The sequence below is a fragment of the Homarus americanus genome, unplaced genomic scaffold (assembly GCF_018991925.1).
Source record: "Homarus americanus isolate GMGI-L3 unplaced genomic scaffold, GMGI_Hamer_2.0 scaffold39155, whole genome shotgun sequence".
Taxonomy (NCBI): domain Eukaryota; kingdom Metazoa; phylum Arthropoda; class Malacostraca; order Decapoda; family Nephropidae; genus Homarus; species Homarus americanus.
Genome location: NW_024737042.1, coordinates 6,719,824 through 6,734,576, shown reverse-complemented (window position 1 = coordinate 6,734,576; position 14,753 = coordinate 6,719,824). Strand labels below are relative to the sequence as shown.

Below are 14,753 nucleotides of genomic sequence, written 5' to 3'. Positions count from 1 at the left end.
CACACACACACACACACACACGAGACAGCTCCAGGTCTCGTGACAAGGCAGAAGGTGTGTGTTTTTATAGCTCCCCGGAGTGACAATTTACCTTACTGTACACTAATTAATCCCTTTTATTGAAGTTATTTATTTAAACGCTCCAGTACGTGTTGTGTGTATGTGTTTTAGTGCATGCGTAAAGTGCGTGCGTGCTTATAGTAGACCGTGCTTAGGTTGTCTGTTCTGGTCGAGGATAATGTTACAAAATATTAAGGACTTGGAGTTTAGAGGTTAAATTTCCTTGTTATTTATTGATATTTGGTCTTTATTGTCACTATCTAACCTAACCTACCCTAACCTAACCTAACCTAACCTAACCTAACCTAACCTAACCTAACCCAGGGGCTTGTGTTTGTAGCTGTAGTGTACCTATTCTGTAACTACTACCACCTGTACCTGCCGTGTTGAACCTGTACCTGTATTTACCTGTATTATGAACCTTTATGATGAAATATAGTCCAGTCTAGGAGCTGCATATCCATCATTTATTCGTCACAACATTGTATTTACGTCTGCTGTCCCTACCACGTGTGTTTATATAATGATTCGTGTTTTAGTGGTCGTAAAATGGCAGTTCAGGTGTTGACATTATACACAGGAGACACGGGGCTGATATAATGTGTGGTTAAATCCGGACTGTGTGGTGGAAGGGTTATTATTATTGTTGTTGTTGTTGTTGTTACTATTGTTGTTACTATTGTTGTTGTTGTTGTTACTATGATTTTGTATTGTTGGTATTATTATTTTATTGCTAATGCTATTATTGTTGTTGTCATTATTAGTCATTATTATTATTATTATTATTATTATTATTATTATTATTATTATTACTGTTATTATTATTATAAGTAGTAATAGTATTATCATCATCATCGCCATACGTAACAAAAGTCTTGAGAAATTCAGTATCGGGTCACCCGGGGGGCAGGAGGTCAGAGGTCAAGGCCACATCAATACTGTGTTGATGCAGGTGAAAGTATCACTCTGATGCAACAACAACCCCAGAATACGTGTCACAACAATGGTAATAATAACAACAATCTCAACAATGGTAATAACCAGAACAGCAATAAAAACTACAACAATAACGACAATCACATTATCAACAACCACTACAACAAAAACAACAACCACTTCAATAACCACCACCACAATGGCTCACTAGAATGTAATACCCGCAGGTCAGAAATGCAGTTGTGTCTATTTTAGGATTCGTCAACACGCCAGGGTGGTGGATGTGGCTGCAGTGATTAGACCTGTGTGGGTGTGGGTGTGTGTGTGGGGGGGTGTGGGGGGGGTTGTGGATTATTATTAATATTTTTATTATTATTGTTGTTGGTAGTAGTAGTAGTAGTAGTAGTAGTGATCTGTGTTTGTCTGTAATGATATTAGTATGGAACACGTAAAAATTCGACACCCCGGTTTATTTCACCTGTTATAAATAATACCTTAACACTACCTGGGGGTTAGGTGAGGTTAGTGTTAAATTAAGTTAGATTAGATTACTTTATGTTAGGTTACATTTGGTTATGTTAGGTCAGCATTAGGATGTTTGATAATAATTATAAGGTGAAATAAACTGGGATGTCTAATCTTCACGTGACCCCTAATTATTATTATTATTATTATTATTATTATTATTATTATTATTATTATTATTATTATATTCTTCGACTTGACTCACCGTTGTTGCTCTGATAATAAACTGCTGTCATTCAGTATTTTTAGAACGAGAGAGAAAAAGTTCCCTTCCTCCTCCTCCGCCTCCTCCTCCCTGTTCTTCAGTCCAAACACCGGAACTAAACCATTATCCCGTTTTTCTCTCTCTCTCTTAATTCTCTACTCCTTAATGGTTGTTATTACGGCCTCTAATGACTTACTTAATTGTAATTGTTTTTTGAATTTATGACGATGATGACTCTTGAATTATGAGGGTAATTTGGAGGGTTAAAGTGTTGGGTTGTTGTAGTTTGGTGGTTCGCTTGTTGGGTCGTTATGGTTTGGTGGTTCGCTTGTTGGGTCGTTATGGTTTGGTGGTTCGCTTGTTGGGTCGTTATGGTTTGGTGGTTCGCTTGTTGGGTCGTTATGGTTTGGTGGTTTGCTTGTTGGGTCGTTATGGTTTGGTGGTTCGCTTGTTGGGTCGTTACAGTGGTTCAGTTGTTAAAATTATGTTTTACAGTTTCAGTTGTCGTAGTCATTTATTTATATTTTATACCCTGTTTGTAGAACCTATAATGGCATGGCTCTGTCTGTCTGTCTGTCTGTCTGTCTGTCTGTCTGTCTGTCTGTCTGTCTGTCTCTGTCTGTCTGCCAACAATGTATATATTTCTACTTTCTTACCTCAACCAAACTCAATTAGGCAGTTCCTCCTGGTAACACACACACACACACACACACACACACACACACACACACACATGAAGGGTCAAGGTCAGGGTTACATGGAAGAAGGAATTACCAGGTTTCAACATCACTAATAGGAGTAGTGTGTGGCGTTTGTGTCACTCTTGCTGTGAGACGTGATAAAGCTTCGCCTGTATTATTATTATTTATTATTATTATTAGAGTGTGTGTGTGTGTGTGTGTATGTGTGTGTGTGTCCCATCAATAGAAACTCTCTCTCTCTCTCTCTCTCTCTCTCTGACAAAACTTTTGGTCCGCCCTAAAAAAAAGTTATTAAAAGTGTCTAGATTTGGTGTTTTACCTGAGTGTTCCAGAGTGTGTCGGGTGGTGGAGCCGTCAGAGTGGGAGAATAGCTAAGTGACTCGTTTTTTAGGTATTAATAGTGAAGAATGAGAGAGAGAGAGAGAGAGAGAGAGAGAGAGACATCAGTTGAAATAAGTGTCTCTGAATTTCTCTCTCATTAACCACCATTAGTGAAGTACGAGAGAGTGAGAGAGTGAGAGAGAGTGAGAGAGTGAGAGAGTGAGAGAGATCTAGGAAATGTCTCCCTTTAAGGTCTGTCATTAGCTGAACGTTCGGGTTGATGATGCTGACGGTAAAATGCTGTACATGGTCGGAGAGAGAGAGAGAGAGAATGTGTATGTTTAGAGAAAATGGATAGATAGATAGATAGATAGATAGATAGATAGATAGATAGATAGATACTCCACCAAACACAATACATCCGTGGTAACACCTGGCCACCAGATTCAAGTATGTAAAAACTCACACGAGACAGGTGAGAATAAGAGGTTACCACACACACACACACACTCTTTCTTGCTATCTCTCTTTCACACTCTCTCTCACTCTATCTCTCTCTCACTCTTTTTCTCTCCTTTCTCTCTTTCCCTCTCCCCCTCTCCTTCTGTCATGGGGGGCGTGGGGACCGGGGATGAATATTCAAGAGCTGGGTGGAAGCTCAGAGTGGGGCCAGGACACTTCACTGTCAAAACATTTTCTGTGAGGCTTCGTATGTTGGGAGAGAGAGAGAGAGAGAGAGAGAGAGAGAGAGAGAGAGAGAGAGAGGACAGCTGGGAATGAGAAAGAGAGAGAGCGGATAAGTGGGAGGGGAGAAAAATAAAGGACGGGTGGATGGGATGGAGAGAGAGAGGAGGAGGACGATTGGGAGGAAAAAGAAAGAGAGGACGAGTGGATGAGAGAGAGAGAGAGAGAGAGAGAGAGAGAGAGAGAGAGATTAATGAATATCGGAGGTAACGGCGTGATAGGAAAAAGGCGAAAACGAGAGATAGACAGAGCAAGAGTGGGGAGATATAGAGAGACAGCAAGAAGCTAGAATAGATTATCGATTAGCTCAAGTCAATACGTGCGTCGTGTTCCTGGGTTCTATTATCTTAACTCACAGGAGATAGATAGATAGATAGATAGATAGATAGATACATAGATAGATAGATGTTCAGTAAAATCTTCGTACAAGTTCATGTTGATTTTATATACAGTACCGGGTTTTTAAAGTACTACAGTACATTCAGTAGAAGACAGTGCAGGTATACAAAGTGTGTACAGTACTGTATATAAACAATGCTGGTATACAAACAATGGATAGCCAACATATGTTACCATTATGTTACCCTAAAACGTAATTATATTGACCGTATTATCCGTATTTGTGTCATAAATAGATTAAAGGAAATAGATTAGTTCAGCCCCACAGGCGTAAATAATTCTATCCGAGAAAGAAAATTGTGTTATTGTATATAAAAGAAAACGTTGTTAGATGGAGGGGAAACTTATGCAGTTTTATTGCGTTCGGAGGTTTTGTTGTCGTATTTCAGGTCACGTCTGTATCTTCGTTAGGGTAAGGGGAGGGGAGGAGGGTGAAAGCGAGGGAGAGGTCCCACAGTGAGACTCAAGTGAACCAATTAGCCATGTTATCGTATCTCCATTTAAGGCAGACCTGACGATCCTTGGAGAAGCCGCATTCGAGAGCCATTAACATATGAAAACTTTACCTAGATAGTGTAGAGGTTTCATTCACGCCTCAAGGTCTATTCTGGTACCAAGGCCATGGAGGGAAGGGTGTGTGGGGGAGTAATGGAAGGGAAACAGATTAGAGGTGAGGATGAGAAGAGAGGGGTGAGAGTGATGAAGAGAATAAAAGTAAAAAGTGGAAGGGGTTAAGAATTGGTGGGACTAAAAAGAGTAGGAGGGAGATGGAAAGATAGGAAGGGAGAATAATAAATAAACGAATAGTGTTAGACTAACAGTTAATACAGTAGTAACTTAATAAATATAAAAAGTAAATATACGATAAAAAGTAATATAGATAATACCCACAAGTGAAAAAAAAAGAAGATAAAGGAAAAGATAATAACAGGTGGGAATAGTAAACATGACGATGACATAAATATATAAAATAAAACGAAACAAATAATTACAAAAAATAGATTAATAATATATTTTTTTCACCTTGAGCCAAAAAAAGAAAAAGTCCCATGAGTGAGGCGACGTTATTAGAGAACATAAATCATATATAATGTGTTTTCCTCCGCCCTGTAGATCACCAGGAGTCATGGGGATAAATATTAATGACGATTTATAGCAGGAAAAAAGTTACCCTAGCCGCCCCATCGTATATTGCATTATGTAATTATGAGATACTGAATAAAAAAACTCCCTCCCCTCTCTCTCTCTCTCTCTCTCTCTCTCTCTCTCTCTCTCTCTCTCTCTCTTTTGTTGCTTAAAAATGAATTAAATTTTATGTAATATACTGTACATGTTAGGGAGTGCTGGGTGTAGTGTTTGTAGGCTGTGTATGTGTATAGTGTACCACGGGGTCCCTCAGGTGGGTATAGGTGGTGTTGGGTGTAGAGGTCAGGTTTTGTTTATCTGCTCACCAAAATGTAAGACATATTTTACGTCCGTGTGGTAGGAAGTGTTGGATATTAGTAAGTCAATAAGGAAGTTTTAAGTGTATATCTGTTCATACTTACATTAAGACGCCATTGTGTGAATCATTCACTGAGTAGCATAAAGTTCCTGCGTGGATACATTTCACTGTAGACTATGTTTTATTTCTGTAGACCCACTAAGAGAGGTCAGTCTCCCAATTGGCTCTGTAATTTTCTGGCTAAATAAATTGTTTCAATGTCAATGAGAGACTCTGTGGTCGGCACTGCACTCGACCGCCATTACTTCCCCAGCTGTACCTAAATTTATTCTGTATACTAATATGTACTGTATTTGTGTTAATATATCTGCCAAAAATATCTAATTTTGATTGTGGTTCTTTGCAGAGTATCGTTTGGGTCGAGCAAGGGGTCGATGGTGGAGACCCTCATCTATGACTCTCCGGTGGCCGAGGAGGAGAGAATACCTGAAGAAGAAGCTCCTTTCAGAGATCCCGTCTCGCAAAAGTTTGGGTAAGTGTTACCATGGAGGCGCCACTTAATTTTTTCTTCCTCAGTTTAGTGAACACAGTTTTGTCGTTCTCTGCAAGAAAATTATTATTTTATGACTTTTGTGTATTTTTCTTTGATTACGACGGACTTCAGCTTCTCCTATTACGTAATATTCAGAAACTAGTAAGAAATGAACAGATAGTTCACATGTTGATTTTAAACCCCAATTCAGATAACAAACGCTAGTGCTGTTGTGATGTTAAGAGACATGTCGATTATAAGATGCTGTACAATTAGGTGTTTAATTCGACAAAATCTTTGAAAGTTGTACAATCGTAAGACACTTGGGTTGGGTTGATGGGAGGTGCTGAACATAATTTATAGTCACCCGCTAAAGAAACAGGTTTTCTCTCACTAGTTACTTTGACGCGTTTTCTCTTAATGTCGGGCTAACGGAGGAAACCTTCTTGAATCCAAACTTTATGCTGGATACCTCACCTGGACCTTTATTCTGAATTATTCATTCGTTAACTTTTCTCCTTAACGGGCGATACAGATTTAGGAAGCCATCTATTTGCCTTACTCTTGTCTAACAATTAATTTGCAAAATAACATCGGCATTGGCCAGAGACTACAGAAATTAGATGTGATTTTTTTACCCCAGTCAAAAGATGAAAATTAAGGTACGATTAAGTGATAATTTAGAACCAGAATACTTTGTAGTCGACACATATATACTGCTGCAGACATCATCTGTATTTAATGTTTTGATGGTCACACTTAAGAAACGGGAAAGTATTTTAGAGACAGTGAATTAGGCTAATGGATATGAATTAAGGTGTCGCTCCGTCTGTTAGAGTAAGGTGATTTATTAAACCATCTTACAGCTGCTTACCATTGTTGTTATAAAGTTGTCACTGCACTTCAACAACTAAGGTCTTTAAGCGCGTAAAAAGGTTAGTAGTTACACGATTACAGCAACAATTACAGTTTTTGAGAGATAACACTCTGTTTATAGACCTGTACTTTCTATGTATACGTAAACCAATGTGATCTTAGTTGACAAATTTACTATATACATATATCTATATGATCTGCTGAATATTTACAGTACATACAAGCCCAAGCAATGAGAACTTGCATTATGATTTTATTGAATAAATATCTATCTGTTTATCTTGCTAGAAATCCTTATGTGCGGCTTAATATTACGATCATTTAACCAAAGGGCAGCCCAAGAAAGCCGTTGGAAGCTTATTCTCAGAAATAACGCTATCGGTGTTTATTTATTTGTGTATAAGGATTTATTAATAGACTATCTCCTATAAGAACTCAATCAATTCTTGCGAAATTCCATAAGACTAAAAAAGGTGTGGCAGCGACATTTTTCTTTCCTTTGTTGAAAAAAAAAGAAGTAAATTTAAAGAAGATAGTCACGAAGCAATTGTATTGGGAAAGTTGTTTGTTTTCTTGTGTGTGCACTGTACAGGAGTTTCATCCTGTACACGTGCACTTTAAAACTAGTGCAGTATGTACAAGTAAAGTATTTTCTGAGCTTTAGAATTAAACAGTCTTTTAATTCTACTTTACTCCTGCTCATAAAAGTTTTAAGAGGCAACTATAAACTGAAAATTTGCTCTCTCTCTCTCTCTCTCTCTCTCTCTCTCTCTCTCTCTCTCCTACACACACACACACGTAAGCAATACTCTTAAATTAGTTATGTTACCCATGCAGTTACTCGGACAATATTCATTTTCTGAGTTGTGTAATTTACATTTTCTCTCATGTCTTGGTACAACTGTATCCTCTTACTGAAGGAGGTTTTATCACGTAAATATTATCATCTTGGCGAAATAATATAGTTAGTTTTTATGATTATTTTGTACACAGATAAAAATAGATATAGATATACACAGATAGATTTATAGATAGTCAGAAATACGGATACAGTATAAAGAGATAGATAGATAGATAGATAGATAGATAGATAGATAGATAGATAGAATAAAACTACACAATTAAAGTAGCCATAATTATTCAAATCTCGTTACAATAATAACTTGTATCTTTAGTAGCCATTGATGTGTTACATAAATACGCACAATAAGCCGATCACATGAAGATTGACCCCCCCCTCCCCATTTTATTGCACTTGATGAAACACCCAAACGCTACCTGGGGTTAGGTTATTTAATCTAAAGTTAATAATAATTTAGGGGTGCTATTCTTCAGGTGATCCTAATAAACTTGACTGATTTGGAGCATTTCAGTGAAGGCAGGAAATTTGTTTTCTGTGACGTTATAACCGCTCGGGAAAACAAATTTATATTCGAGTCTAAATTAAATATTCGCAAACTACAGACCACTGAGGGTACAGGTACAGTTAAGGATGAAGGTGCGAATGTAAATACAATATTACAGTGCAAATACAAGTGGAAGTACAGATATATATACAAATACAGATGCATATACAGTGAAACCTCATTATAGCGGACTTCTCTCACCATATAATCCGTTATATGAGGGTTCACATCTAATGGATCTTTGATATAACGAACTTTCATCTCCATATAGTCCGTTAATTAGAGGCTTTTCTGTACAAGGCAGATACAAGGTACAAGTAGATACAGATATACTACAATACATAAAGGTACAAGTTCAGATAATACTGTAACTGGTACAGGTGAATAATCTCTCTCTCTCTCTCTCTCTCTCTCTCTCTCTCTCTCTCTTACATTAAAGGTGAAGAGGCGTAACACACACACACACACACACACACACACACACACACACACACACACACACACACACACCCCGAATTAATTGTGTTATGTACTGTACCTGTTTGTTTTTGCTCTATGCTTAGTTTTAGTGTTTAGCTGTCGATTTGTTTGTCTGTTAATGTATGTATGTATATGTCTGTCTGTCTGTCTGTCTGTCTGTCTGTCTGTCTGTCTGTCTGTCTGTCTGTCTGTCTGTCTGCCTCTGTCTGTCTGTCTGTCTGTCTGTCTGTCTGTCTGTCCGATGATTACCATAACTTCTTTCTATATATTTGTCTCTATATATATACCTACACAGTATCTACTTCTCTGTGTATATAAACAGACAGACAGAGAGACAGACAGAGAGACAGACAGAGAGACACTCAAACTACTAAACACGCCCGCATCCCCCCAATGAGGACTCTACACACACACACACACACACACACACACACACACACACACACACACACACTCGTTAGCCAGTTAAGTCGGTCGCACCAAAATAAATGAAGCTTGATTGTTTAAGATTTATGAACCCTGTCAGCTGTCAGCCGTCAGCCGTCAGGAGTCAGGAGTCAGTGGGTCTTGATGAGGGAAAGAAAAGGAGGGAGGGAGAGATTAAATTGAGAGAGATTGAGGTAAATAGAGATAGAGAAATGGTACTGAAGGAGAGGCAGAAAGGGACAGATTTTTTTTTGGGGGGGGGGGAATTAGCCCACCCGGGTACAGGTCAACGACCCACAACGGGGCCTGGAGGGCGAAAAAATTTGAATAGACATAAATTAGAAATAGAAAAGAAAAAGTTGATATTAATGTACACCAGGAAGTTGCCAGAAAACCATCTTTTTAAAGTGAGACAAATTATATGAGTATGGAAACACAGAAGAAGGCAGAGCATTCCACAGTTTGGCTGTGTGAGGAAAGAAGAATGCACTTTCACGGGTTATTCTAGTGTGACCGACATCCACAGAGAAACGGTGGGCACCGCGGACAAGACGTGTGTTACGAGCCCACGGCCTTGCCGGCGGTACACAGGATGCCAGATCCACCGAACATTGCCCGTTAAAGTACCTGTAAAAGAGAGAGAGTGTGAAGCAACATTGTGGTGAAGAGAAAGGGAAGAAAGATTATCAACTAAAGGAGAAGAGTCAATAAGACGAAATGCCTTTGATTCCACCCTATCTAACAGAAGAAGAGCCACCCCAGATATGAGAGCAGTACTCCAAGTTAGGACGAATAAATCCCTTATATACTTGAAGCAACTGCACAGGAGTGAAGTAGCTACGGCATCTGTACAGCATTCCCAACTTTCGGGAGGCGGCTTTAGCAATGTTGACAGACAGACAGATAGAACGAGAAGAGTTGAGGGAAAGAGAGAAAAATGAGATAGAAGTAGACGGAGAGAAATAAGAGATAACTGAAGTAGAGAGAGAGAGAGAGAGATAGTTTGTTTGCGTGTGTTTAATGGGAGGTAAAACTGGCTGACTTTTATATTCTGCTGGAGGGCTGAGAGTATCCCACGAGATCGGAATAAACCGCGAAGATATGACCAAATAACCAGGTGGAGTACAGTACGTAAGGGGTGGTGGTGTGGTGGTGATGGTGGTGATGCTGTGGTGATGATAATGATGGTGATGCTAATGATAATAACAATGATGATGGTAGTGATGGTGGCAATAATGATGATGAGGATGGTGATATTGTGATAATGATGATGATGATAGTGGCGTGTGGTGGTGGTGGTGGTGATGTGTGTGCTGGTAGTGATGATGATAATGATGATAATGATGATAATAATGATGATGATAAAGTGAAAGGTCCTCGACGGGGGGGGGGGTGAAATTAACTGTTAGGGACTAATTTTCAGGTGAATTTTTTTTTCTCTTTGGTATTAACTCTAATCACAGGTGTATGAATCCACTCACCTGTTCAGTATTGTCGATATTTCCGGTTCTTAGTGACGATATTTCCGGTTCTTATTGACGATATTTCAGGTTCTTAGTGACGATATTTCAGGTTCTTAGTGACGATATTTCAGGTTCTTAGTGACGATATTTCAGATTCTTATTGACGATATTTCAGGTTCTTATTGACGATATTTCAGGTTCTTAGTGACGATATTTCAGGTTCTTATTGACGATATTTCAGGTTCTTCGTGATGTTGTGGGACACTTAATCTTATACACAACAACAAGGGTGATAGTAGGTAATCTTATCATATCATTCTACCTGTACACAATTCTTAACTGTTCCTATACATTGTTGTGGATTACATGATGATTGGGCAGCCCCAGCTTATATTAAATGATGATTAAGCACCCCCAGCTTATTTCACCTGATGATTAAGCACCCCCAGCTTATATGAAATGATGATTAGGCAACCCCAGCTTATATTACAAGATGATTAGGCACCACAGCTCTCTCTCATGTGAAATAAGCTGGGGCTGCCAAATCATCAGATGAAATAAGCTTGGGCTGCCAAATCATCAGGTGAAATAAGCTGGGGTGCCTTAAATTCAGGTTCTCCCATATATTTGTGTTGTATTTAAAAGTCTTCCACAGTATGTCATTGTTTGGTTATATTCCACAGTAATGATCTATGGATGTTGTAAGTTTATCTAACATGTGGGAGAAGTTGTTATCCTGGTCGTCTTGATTTACGTTATTTGACCGTGAATAGTGACTAGCTGTATGTGTGGGTGGTGATGAGGGTGGTGATTTAGATCGTGAATACACACAGTTGACTCTCTCTCTCTCTCTCTCTCTCTCTCTCTCTCTCTCTCTCTCTCTCTCTCTCTCTTCAATAACCCCTTAACATTTATCTATCTATCTATCTATCTATCTATATCTATATCTATCAGTTCAGTCACGTTTCCTGAACATAACGCAACAGAAATCCCACGTTCCCTCACGGTGGCTTGGTCATCACCGTCAGTCTTCACACAACATCATGAACGTGATTTTGTATTCTTGAGTCTTGATCTGTTTTCTCTCTCTTCCTCCTCCTCTTCCTCCTCCTCTTCCTCTTCTTCCTCTTCCTCTTCTTCCTCTTCCTCCTCCTCCTCCTCTTCCTCTTCCTCTTCCTCCTCTTCCTCCTCCTCCTCCTCCCTCCTCCTCCTCCTCTTCTTCCTCCTCCTCCTCCTCCTCCTCCTCCTCTTCTCTTCTTCCCCTCCTCCTCCTCCTCCTCCTCCTCCTCCTCCTCTTCTTCCTCTTCCTTCTCTTCCTCTTCCTCTTCCTCTTCCTCCTCCTCCTCCTTCTTCCTCTTCCTCCTCCTCCTCCTCCTCCTCCTCCCTCCTCCTCCTCCTCCTCCTCCTCCTCCTCCTCCTCCTCCTCCTCCTCCTCTTCTCTTCTCCCTCTCCTCCTCCTCCTCCCTTCTCCCCATAACTAGAGGGCAGGGTATATTTGATCAAGAACCTCCTCATGATGATAAACTTTTGATGCAGTTTACGGCTACAGTTGATCAAGTGTTGCCATGGTAACTGTTCACGTATGATAACAGTGTGGTTCTAAGGAGTTATTATTGGTATTGTTATTTTCTTAATGTTGTGTTTATTATTTTTGAAACACTTTTATTGTTATTGTTATTATTATTATTATTTTAGTAGTAATAGTAGTAGTAGTGTTTATTATTATTATTATTATTATTATTATTATTAACGTTGTCGGTGTTGTAGGCGAATCTTTACTGAAAACACCCGATAGAGAACGAAAAATCACCATAGGTTCATCAGAATAGGTAATTATATCACCCTTACCAAACTTTAATTCACTTACGGGCGTCTATAGAAAATACAAAAAAAATAACCCAGTAATATAATAAATAAAAAAAAATAAGAAGAAATATACTAGACTACAAAAGGTATCCCCGCACGGTCTGTCATCCTTTGTCGTGTTGATTACGGAGGTGAAACTCGACTTGAGGAGTTGAGGCAGGTAGAGTTTTTATATAGTGTGTTAACAATGGTGAGTGTCGGGTGGGGGGGGAGGTGAGGCAGAGAGAGGTCTACTTCATATTGTTTCGGTTCTCTCTCTCTCTCTCTCTCTCTCTCTCTCTCTCTCTCTCTCTCTCTCTCTCTCTCTCTCTCTCTATTTGTCTCTGTCTCTTTCTCCTTCTGTCTGCCTGTCTCTTCTGTCTCTAGTTTCGTCTTCCTTTGTTTCCTCTTCCCTTCATTATGCCCTTTCCCGCTTTTTTTTAATTCTCTCCCCTTTCTCCTCCTCCTCCTCCTCCTCCTCCTGTCACTTTCCTCCTTTCTTTTTTCTTCTTTTCGTTTCCTTGTCATAATCATCATCTTCTTCCTCCTCCTTCTCCTTCTGTTCTTCTTCTTCTGTTCTTCTTCTTCTTCTTCTCCTCTTCTTTTAACCTTCTATAATCATCTTCTTGCTCCTCTTCCTTCTCTTATACTTCTTCTTTTCCTTATCTTCCTTCTCCTATTCCTCTTCCTTTTGCTCCTCCTCTTCCTCCTCTTTCTCTCTCTCCTATTCCTCCTCCTCCTCTCTCTCTCCTCCTCCTCTTCATCTTCCTCCTCCTCTCCTCCTCCTCCTCCTCCTCCTTCTCCTCCTCCTCCTCCTCCGCCTCCTCCTACTCTCCTCCTCCTCCTCATCTTCCCCCTCCTCCTCCTCCTCCTCCTCCTCCTCCTCCTCCTCCTCCTCCCCTCTCCCTCCTCCTTCTCCTCCTCCTCCTCCTCCTCCTTCTCCTCCTCCTCCTCCTCCTCCTCCTCTTTCTCCTCCTCCTCCTTTTCCTCTTCCTCCTCCTCCTCCTCCTCCTCCTCCCCTCTTCCTCTCCCTCCTCTCCCCTCCTCCTCCTCCTCCTCCTCCTCCTCCCCTCCTCCTCTCCCTCCTCTCCCTCCCTCTCCCTCCTCCTCCTCCCTCCTCACCCCTAGACTCCAGACATTCCCTGGATGAACCTGTTGGCTGTATGACTCACTCAGACTTTCACATCACAGTTACCAACTTCTAAGTGACTCTCTCTCTCTCTCTCTCTCTCTCTCTCTCTCTCTCTCTCTCTCTCTCTCTCTCTCTCTCTCTCTCTCTCTCTCTGTCTGTCTGTCTGTCTGTCTCTCTGTCTGTCTGTCTATGTTAAAAGTGATGGTGGCGTTTATGTTGCTTGTGTGTTAAGTGGGGGGACCTGTCGCATGTGTTAGACCGGAAGTAAATGACTAATCAACCTGTTCATCCAGTGGCCAACCCACCAGCCCACTTCCCCACCACAGGAAGGAAATTCACCTCTCGCCCACTTCACTCACCTACTGCCCACCTCACTCACGTACCGCCCACCTCACTCACCTACTGCCCACCTCACTCACGTACCCACTTCAATAGAAAAAAAATAACCCACTGCCCACCACTCAGCCCACGAACCTACCACAGTATAAATAAACCCACCTACCACCCAACCCACTGCAGTATATCAACTCACCCACCACCTAGCCCACCAACTCACCACAGAATATAAACCCACCCACCGTCTAACCCACCAACCCACCACAGCCCACCGCGAATGAACAAACAAATAGGCAACAAAATGAAACTCAGAAATTTGGTGACTGGGGAGAGTAAATATTGGCTTGCGATACCGTGAACATTAGCTGACCCTGACTGGTGTTTATGGGGGAGGGAGAGGTGGGAGAAACAGAGGAGGAGAGGTGGGGAGAAACTGGGAGGGAGGTGGGGAGAAGCAGGAGGGAGAGGTGAGGGAGAAACAGGAGGGGAGGTGGGGAAGAAACGAGATGAGGGAGAGAACAGGGAGGAGGTGAGGGAGAAACAGGGAGGGAGAGGAAGGAGGAAAAGAAGAGATAGAAGGAGAGGGGGAGAGGAAGGGAAGGATGTGGGGAGGAGGTAGGAGGAGGAAGAGAGGAAGAGAGAAAGAAGAGGAGGAGAAGGGGGAAAGAAAATGAGATGGGAGAGAGGAAAGGAGAAGGAAAAGGAGAAAGGGAAGGAAGGGGGAAGAAAAAGAGGATATGTGAGAAGTAGGGAAAGGAGGAGTTGGAGGATGAGGGAAGGATGGGGAAGAGGGAAAGAAGGAGAGTTAAAAAAAGGGAATGGTTAACGGATATGATAAAGGAACAGGAGACAACAAGAAGAAAGAGAGAGGAAGGAAAGATAAAAGAAGAAGAGAGAGACGAGAAGAGAAGAAAGTGGGAAC

The 14,753-nt window shown here is 40.8% G+C and overlaps 1 protein-coding gene across 1 annotated transcript in view; it reads left to right on the top strand.

Moving 5' to 3' along the window:
• LOC121872782 overlaps positions 1-6,664 on the top strand; it is a 47,251-nt gene extending 40,587 nt beyond the window's left edge. The window contains exons 2-3 of the mRNA XM_042375839.1: positions 5,742-5,867; positions 6,511-6,664. Coding sequence (XP_042231773.1) covers positions 5,742-5,867; positions 6,511-6,664 — 280 coding nt within the window. The remainder of the gene's footprint in view (positions 1-5,741; positions 5,868-6,510) is intronic.
• Positions 6,665-14,753: the final 8,089 nt, after the last annotated feature.